At 46.5% G+C, this 8,745-nt stretch overlaps 1 protein-coding gene across 2 annotated transcripts in view; it reads left to right on the top strand.

Moving 5' to 3' along the window:
- Positions 1-1,343: 1,343 nt before the first annotated feature.
- PPP1R14C (protein phosphatase 1 regulatory inhibitor subunit 14C) overlaps positions 1,344-8,745 on the top strand; it is an 86,407-nt gene continuing 79,005 nt past the window's right edge. For both annotated transcript variants that reach the window (XM_058534158.1, XM_058534157.1), the window contains exon 1: positions 1,344-1,735. In XM_058534158.1, the coding sequence (XP_058390141.1) occupies positions 1,418-1,735 (318 nt within the window). In that variant the 5' untranslated portion in view covers positions 1,344-1,417. The remainder of the gene's footprint in view (positions 1,736-8,745) is intronic.

The following is an 8,745-nucleotide window of genomic DNA, read 5'->3' as shown; positions in this document are numbered from 1 at the left end:
TCATTTATTTTCCCTGTCTTTATAGCTGTGGGTCTAGAATCCCACCCAGAATCCTCTCCACCGTAGAAAGTATTCAGAGGAAATTGACTTGATTATCTACTTCATCTCTGAGAAACTTCTTTGAGTAGCTGCCAGTAACCTTTACCAGCTTTTTAAAAAAAAGTTCATAAAAGCTAACTGTGTTTGAGCATCTTTGTGGTTTCTTTCAGTTGCCTGAACAGAAATACATTATGTACAACAGAAATATATTAATGTCTCTCTATAATTTTATACACATACACACGCAGTTTTCCGTGTGTAACTGCCTTCTCCATCTCTTTGCCCTAAATAATAAGCGCATTCATTTGTAATTCTTCTTGGCTGCATGATATTTTTAAACTAGGGTCAGTCAATGCAGTCGTTTTCCCGGTAAAAAGAGGTTGTTTGGAAACGTTATTGAGAGAGGAAAGCGGGCTAGGCAGGGAATGCTGTACTAGAAATAGAAGACCAGTAAACAGGCACCGACCCTCTTAGAGAAATGTTTGCTGTCTGGATGTCCCCAGCCCTTTAGCCCAGCGATGATCAAGCGTTCTACCCTTTAGATACAAAGATATCTTAATGCTCTGCCTATGAATAAACAGACACTTTGTAAGGAGAGGAAAACTGGTCTGAAGAGAATTTCTCAGGCGCGGTGATTGCCTGATTGCGCAAACATCGTCTCATCAATTTCTCTCACAATCCGAGAGAGGAAGTGGCATGAATAGAAACGTGGTTCTGGAGCGGTGGGGTGGTGCCGGGTGGGGAGCAGACACTTCCTCGCTATCCGAGGAGACTGTAGGGCGAGGAAAACCTTCGTGAGGAACCTGCGGAGTGGTCCCTCCCCGTCCCCTTCCCGGCGGTCCCCTGTCCCTAGCGTCGCCGAGCCGTGGCCGCGGGAGGCGGCGGGTTCAGTGCGCTTCGGGACTGCGAGAGGAAACGCGATTCCCCGTCTCCGGAGGAGAGGACACGGTCGCCGGCGCAGAGGACCACCCCTGGCACCAGACCCACGCCAGTCCTCTCTGGTGTATGCACGCTGGCAACCGCGCGTGTGTACGCGCACACATTCCTGCCTCCGCGCGCAACTCCCACGCCCGGGGCCGCCTGCCTGCCAGGCGCCAGACCCGCCTCTCTTGGGCAGGAGCGAGAGGGTCCTCCGCTGCGTCCGTAAGGCTGTGGTCCCCGCCCCTCCCTTCTCCCCGCCCTCCCCGGCCCGCCCTCTTCGGTGTCGCGGCGGCTCCTCCCGACCTCCCCAACAGGCGGGCGGCCGGGCGTGCGCGGCGCGCGGAGCAGGTGCCGGAGCCCGTCGCATGCCGCTGCCGGGCCCGAGGTGGTAGCGGCGCCGGGCGCGCTCCGCCCGCCCCTCCTCCGGGCCGCATCGGGCTCCGGCGCGCGCGGGGACATGTCGGTGGCGACGGGCAGCAGCGAGGCGGCCGGTGGGGCCGGCGGCGGCGGCGCGCGGGTTTTCTTCCAGAGCCCCCGGGGCGGCGCCGGCGGCAGCCCGGGTTCGAGCAGCGGCTCAGGCTCCTCCCGGGAGGACTCGGCGCCCGTGGCCACGGCGGCCGCTGCCGGGCAGGTTCTGCCGCAGCCGCAGCCGCAGCAGCAGCGGCGCCACCAGCAGGGAAAAGTGACAGTGAAATACGATCGTAAGGAGCTTCGGAAGCGGCTGGTGCTGGAGGAATGGATCGTGGAGCAGCTGGGTCAGCTATACGGCTGCGAGGTACCTGGCGCGGGGCGGGTGGGTCGGGGGCACCCTTCGCGGCTCTGTGCCCACACCGGAATTCTCCAGGGTTCCAGCTCCCGGGTGCGCACCACCCTGACTCCTGGGGACTCAGCGCTGGGAGCGAGGCGCGGCGCGTTCTCTCTCCACGGTGCTCTCTGGCGCCGGGGCGCAGAGATTGGGACGCCCCTGCCTGGGTTCCCCTGCCGGGTGCCCGGAGAGCGGCGGGTCCCCTTGATGGCCCTGGGGAGAGTTAGGTCTTTCTACGCGCAGTGCTTTTCTCGAAGCCCCGGGCGCCTCTAGGCTCCAGCTGCAGCTACACCAAGCGGGGCCCGGAGGGGCTCAGCCAGCTGCGCTTAACCCGACGAGAACAGCACTCACTGCTGGGCTCCTGGCAGCCCCGATTTTTGTGGCGAGGGAGCAGGGAAGGGACCTGAAAGCTGCTTAACAGAGAGGAGAGGTTCTAGGAATCTCAGAGGCCCCCTCGGTTCCTGAGATTCTACATCAATATCATGAGATGAACGCTTTCCCCTTTCCAGCCAGCCCCGACGCGTGCCCCCATCATTCGTCCTTGCATTTACCAAAGCTGCACGCGTGGGGCTTTGTTGAAGCAGCTTGCTTTTTTCCTGCCCAGCCTCAGTTACTCCCTTTGATGGGCGCAGAAGAGAACCTTGGGCAACCTCCAAGGGTGCCGGGGTGGAAGGAAGAAGGAAGGTAGCGCGGGTGGTGTGCGGGATGCCCGGAATCCACCAGCTCTCCCTCCGCCACGACACTGTGACTTCCCACAGTTCAGGGGCTAAGGTTGTACACAAGTCTGACTGACGTGTGTACATTTGATGTAAGGAGCAATATTTAGAATAAGCTGTAACAAATGTATGCTAGAAAAATGACCGAAGCCAACATATCACTTATGAGAGTCTTTAATAACAGTAATTCTAAATGAACTATTCTATTTCTCTTAACGGAGTGGAGTTTGGAAAGGGTGGAAGACTGAAGAGGATTAATAATTAAGAACATGGCTTCTAAGTCGAAGCTAGGTTGTATCCATACAACTGTTGCGCTCTTCAGCAAAAATGAAAGCCAGATGAACTCACTGGCTTGGGGTGTTCTGTATTTCACACGTTTTATGGCCTATTATGAATACATGTTTTCCTTAACATTCTCATCTCGCAAGGCAAGAGCATGTTCATTATGGGCTACGGATGAATGATTATGATACAATGAAGCTTGACTATGTGACTAATGGCCTTGTAAAAATATATTGTTTCTCCAGCCCTTATAAAAAGCCATTTTAATTGCATAAATAAAAACTGGCCAAAATAGGAAGTGTTCATGGGATTTTTTTAATAGAAAGTTGGTGAAACTCGTTAAAGAAGCAATGTATTTGATTTAGATGGGATTACTGTTGGATGGATGGCTGTGTTTAGTCTTGCCTCTGTAGAAGCCAATTAATTTTTGTTTATTTCATACTGACCTTTATACTCCATTTTGCATTTGGAGAAGATTTGAGTTAATAGAAAAACTATTGTTGAAATTAACAATGCTTTAGGAATGCTCCTTTTCTGGAAGACTAATTAGATGTAGCTTGAGAAACTAGAAAAGATCCAGCCCCTCAGCAAGTTGGCAAATCACATATTTTAAAAATTGTTCAGAATACTTGGGGGAAAAAGGGAAGGCTGAATCCTCTCTGTATTGAACATGTAGATTAGGTACATCTTTTAAACAGTAAACATGAGCTTGAATCTTTCCCTTGTACTTCTCTCATTTTAGAATTTCTAATGTATAGCAACAGCTATAATTAGAGATTTGGAAGAAAGGTTTTATGGTGAAATGATACAAGATGCTATAGGCTGCCCGCCTGTCGTTAAAATGTGGCAAGTATTTCTCTTCAAGTTGTCTGTTCTGTCATTTTAGGTTGAAGAAATATAAATCATGGACAAGGTTGTTGGAAGTTTGTAATTGCTAGGCTGATGGTACACCACGTAATAATAAAAAGCATGTCTACAAACAAGTAGCCATATAAAGGATTGTCTTCTTCCCTGTATTTCTCCACTGGTAGGCTCTATTTTTAGCTTGGGTTCTCTGGTCTGATAGCTTCAAGTATTTCAGCCTCTCGTTTGTAAATCGAGAAGGACCCACCCTGGCTTATGGGTCTGAAACTCATGAATATAAAGGTTAGGAAATGTCCTTTATTCACTTAAAATTGATAATGTTTGCAAATGTTTGTTGCGTGAAATTGACACAGAAAGCTGGTTTGCCAGACTCCAAACCAGCCGGAGTCCGGAGCTATCTGCCAAGTTAGGAGAGAAGATGAGCAATGTATTTAATTTCAGCACTTGTGTCAGGCAGGTCAGCATTTGGTTGACCAGTCCTTTTCGGAATAGAAAGTGATCTTTTGGAGTGGCCTGATGCATGATATTTATTTATTTATTTATTTATTTTTGCGCGCCGGGGCTCCGAACCCGGGCCGCCAGCAGCGGAGCGCGTGCACTTAACCGCTAAGCCACGGGCCGGCCCTGAAGCATGATATTTAAAATTAGAAAGGAGTGGAAAGAAATTCACAGAATAACCTCCCGACTGTGGTCTTATCTAGAAATTTGCTGTGACCAATCAGTTTTGCAGGGAGAATAAGATGAAGACAGCGCTTGTGGAGTACTTACTATATACCATGTGCTGTTCTAGAAACTGTGTGTGCACGAATTCATTTTTCTCTACAACAACCCTATGAAGAGGGTGCTGTTATTATCTCTGTTTTACAGATGTTGAAACTGAGACCCAGAGAGATTAAGAGGCTTTCTCAGGTTCATATAGCTGGTGAATGGCAGGGTGGGGGGAAGGGGTATAAACCCAGGGAATGTGGCTCTCTGCACGTTCTAACCACCAGGCCTGCCTTTAGCTTTGCCGAGTCTCATGCAACAGAACAGATGGAGGCCCTCACAGCATATGTCTAAATATTTAAAAATAATGAATTTAGCTAACGAGCATTTCTATAAAATTTATTCTACCCACTTACCTTGGCAACGATCTCTTCACAATGGCCTGGGAGGCTAGGTTTGAATTTTGAATTGTCAGACTTCCCAGGGCTCAGAGCTGGATTTCTGTTGGGAGAATCTTCCCCTGGCCCAGGGCCTGCTTCCCTTCGCTCCCCACTCGTGTGTGGTACAGCCCCATCTGGTGAAGGGCAGTGTGTCCACTTGCATGTCCAATCTGTGTCCACACTCTCTGCCACCCTTTAATCATGCCTCTGGCTCAGACCAGTGGGAGGACAGATCTGGGAGGAGCCTGTTCATACTCTGGAAGCGGCTTGGTATTTGATCACAGAATTCTGGGGACCTGGAGCATAGCCTGAAACCAGACGGAGGGGGGCCGGTTCTGGATGGGTGGATCCGCTTTGTCCCAGGATCTCTGCAGGAAGACGGGTGTGGCAGGAGTGGGGCCCAGGCCTGTGGTTCCTCTTAGTCTAAGACTAGTATCCTTAAACACCACGTCATACAGCCTTTTGGATACACAGATAAATGTTTTTATAGCTTCTAAAATGATTAGTTGGGTTTATAGTTATTTTCCATTCATCTTCTTGTACAGGTAGTTAAATTTTCAGCTAGGAATTTGGTTATAATGGAGCTGTTAGTTCCATCTACATCCACATTTAAAATTTTCTGTTAAGACATTTTCATATCTCTTCCAAACCCTGACAGTTTTAAGAGCATTTGAAATCTGGCATAGTGTCAACTTTGACAAGTATTGCAAGATGATTTACTGGATATGTCATATCAATTTTTACCATCTTTCCCGGCATCAAGATAACATCTGTACTTTCAGTTTTGCAATTTGATTTGCTTTGGAAAGAAAAGCCTGTTGTTAACCTCAAGTTATTGAAACGCCCATAGCAGCCTGGCCATAAACAGACTTGTGCACCAGTGGTGTTTCCTGGTTATCCTGAATGTCCATTTAGGAGGGCTTTCCCTTTGCTGCAGCTATCTGCATTTTAAAAAGTGGTTTCTGGCATATTATACATTTTCATGTTTCCTGACTCCCTATCGTCCTCATTCTGTACATCAGTATTTTAAAAAATTTTTTGATGGTGACCCTGGAAAGAAATACCCTTGAGACTGCTGCCTGATACCTACACAGACATGTAGATATTTGAAAACAGAGATTCACATAGCACCACTTAACATTACTAGGTATGCGAAAGAAAAAATTACCAAGGTAATATAAAATATGACTTTATTAAAGTTTAAATACAATATTCTGTTCTATTTCATATTCCAAAATTGCTGGTTGTGACCTTCTAAGTTGATTTTATAACACATTTTGGATTATGACCTGCAATTTAAAAAATACTGCTCCCTGAAATATGTCAAAGACAAATACTGTATGATCTCACTTACATGTGGAATCTAAAAAAAAACAACCAGGCTCATAGATACAGAAAACAGATTGGTGGTTGCCAGAGGTGGGAGGTGGAGGGGTGGACGAAATGGATGAAGGGGGTCCAAAGGTACAAACTTCCCAGTTATAAGATAAGTAAGTCCCAGGGGTGTAATGTACAGCATGGTGACTACAGGTGATAATAGTGTATTTGAACGTTGCTAAGAGAGTGAATCTTAAAAGTTCTCATCACAAGAAAAAAATTCAGTAACTATGTATGGTGATGGATGTTAATTAGACTTATTTTGGTGGTCATTTCACAATATATACAAATACCGAATCATTATGTTGTACACCTGAAACTATCATAATGTTGTATGTTAATTATATATCAATTAAAAAAATGCTGTTCCAGAAAGGGAAAAGCCTAAACATATGTAATAGAATTAGCTGACACGTATCTAGTGCTTTCTATGTATCAGGCACGGTTCGTGTAATCCTAGTAACAACCTCTGATATTCCCATTTTGTGGATGTGGAAACTGAGGTACAGAGAAGTCAAGAAGTTGCCCCAGGGCCCTCAGGTGGGCCGTGGCAGAGCAGGGCTGTGTCCAGGAGGTCAGATGCACCTTAACCACTGCACTGTACTGCTTCCCGACAAGGGACAGAGCCTGGCACCCTCTATGAGCCCCCATGTAACAAAACCAGTGGGTTTGTTCTTGTACCTGGATCAGGCCTCTTGTTTTAAGTTCAGGTCCTTGCTTTGTCTATAGACTCTCCCTCTGCAGCATCAAATGACCCCGTGTACCTACTTTGTTAGTATCTTGCCTGGAAGGTAGAAACTACTGCTTAGAACTCAGTTTGTGGATTATGCGGTGAATCCCCATTTGTTTAGGAATTTGAGCATGAATAGGCTTTTGAATAAAACTGCTCTTTATTTTTTTAAATCTCCGTCAACTCAATCTGTAAAATATTAAGGGGTAAATTAAACATGTTAAAAGTCTATGAGGGGCCGGCCCGTGGCTTAGCGGTTAAGTGCGCGCGCTCCGCTGCTGGCGGCCCGGGATTTGGATCCCGGGCGCGCGCCGACCCACGGCTTCTCTGGCCATGCTGAGGCCGCGTCCCACATGCGGCAACTAGAAAGATGTGCGGCTATGACATGCAACTATCTACTGGGGCTTTGGGGGGAAAAAATAAATAAATAAAATCTTAAAAAAAAAAAAAGTCTATGAATAAAAGAATTCTAAATTGCCAAAGGAAGAAAAGAAAACTGTACTCAACACATTTCCCTTTGGAACAAGAGGTAGGGAAATTTGGTAGGGGGACAGTGGGTAAAGAAGAAAGACTGTGAGGCCAGAAGAAGCTGAAGTCAGATCGCGGCCCCAGCATTTAGCAGTAGTTGGAGGTTAGGCAATTTCCTTAACCTCTCTGAGCCTGCCTTTCTCCCTGTGTTTAAGGGTATCCTCCGGACCTCTTTGCAAGGTTGTTACCAGGGCCGAATGGGTAAGACACAGAAAGTGGTAGGTGGTACACAGTAGGTATGGATATTGTTCAACAGCGTTGTAATTTGAACCATAACCAGCCACTAACTGGTGGTCATTCTCCACGATGTGGGGAGAGGACAGGAGAGGGAAGAAAACAAGGTATTCACATCTATTTGGTGGTAGAATTTGGAGAAGGATGTGTGGGTACTTTGAGGTCAGAGATGTTGCTGTGTGTTTGAACTTGAACAAGGGTAAATATTCTCTCTATCATTCCCCTTTTTCCTAGTGCCTTCCTTATTCAGGAACTTCCTGTGGATTTTCATATATGTGTAGTGAAGTTAATCTTCAACAATTTGAATGCAAGACTGTCTTACTTTTCTTTGTGTATGTCGTAGTAGAGCACAGTTCTTCACCCACTAAGCATTTGTTTGAATGGATGAAAAATGGGTCAATCTTCAGAAAACCTTTTAAAAGTCATCTGTGTTTTAGATGGAATTAGTTGGTGGTGTTTCTTTATTATAGTCATGGCTAGGAAAAAAATTGATCTATAGTTTTGTTACAATAATCCATGTCATACTCTTGCATCATTACTATTTTATTTCAACATTGTTGAAAAATACACCCACCTTCATTGACTTATTTGCTCCAAACAGGAATTTGAAGATAGTAGTGGCAGCTAATCGATTTTTAAGCTTAGAGTGAGGGACTTCTTTAGAAGATTTAATCTTCTCTGAGTCTCCTGTCCTCTCTTTTTTTTCTTTTGTGCCTGCTGACACACTAGTTCTGCCTCTATCATCTCTGACATGAGTTTGCTTCCCATGTCTTCTGTTTTTTTTTTGTTTTTTTTTTGTTTTTACTGAGGAAGACTCGCCCTGAGCTAACATCTGTTGCCAATCTTCCTCTTTTTTTTTTGCTTGAGGAAGATTCAGAGATTCACCCTGAGCTAACATCTGTGCCAGTCTTCCTCTATTTTGTATGTGGGTCACTGCCACAGGATGGCTGACAAGTGGTGTAGGTCCGCGCCTGGGATCTGAACCTGTGTACCTGGACTGCCGAAGCAGAACGTTCTGAACTTTAACCATTATGCCATAGGGCCAGCCCACGGTGTCTTCTGTTTTTCTCCCACGTTTGAAACAACCTGGCTCCATGTGGCATG

This window comes from Diceros bicornis, chromosome 39 (genome assembly GCF_020826845.1).
Source record: "Diceros bicornis minor isolate mBicDic1 chromosome 39, mDicBic1.mat.cur, whole genome shotgun sequence".
Lineage (NCBI taxonomy): Eukaryota > Metazoa > Chordata > Mammalia > Perissodactyla > Rhinocerotidae > Diceros > Diceros bicornis.
Note: the sequence above shows the minus strand (reverse complement) of the source record. Positions and strands in the feature narration are given on the sequence as shown.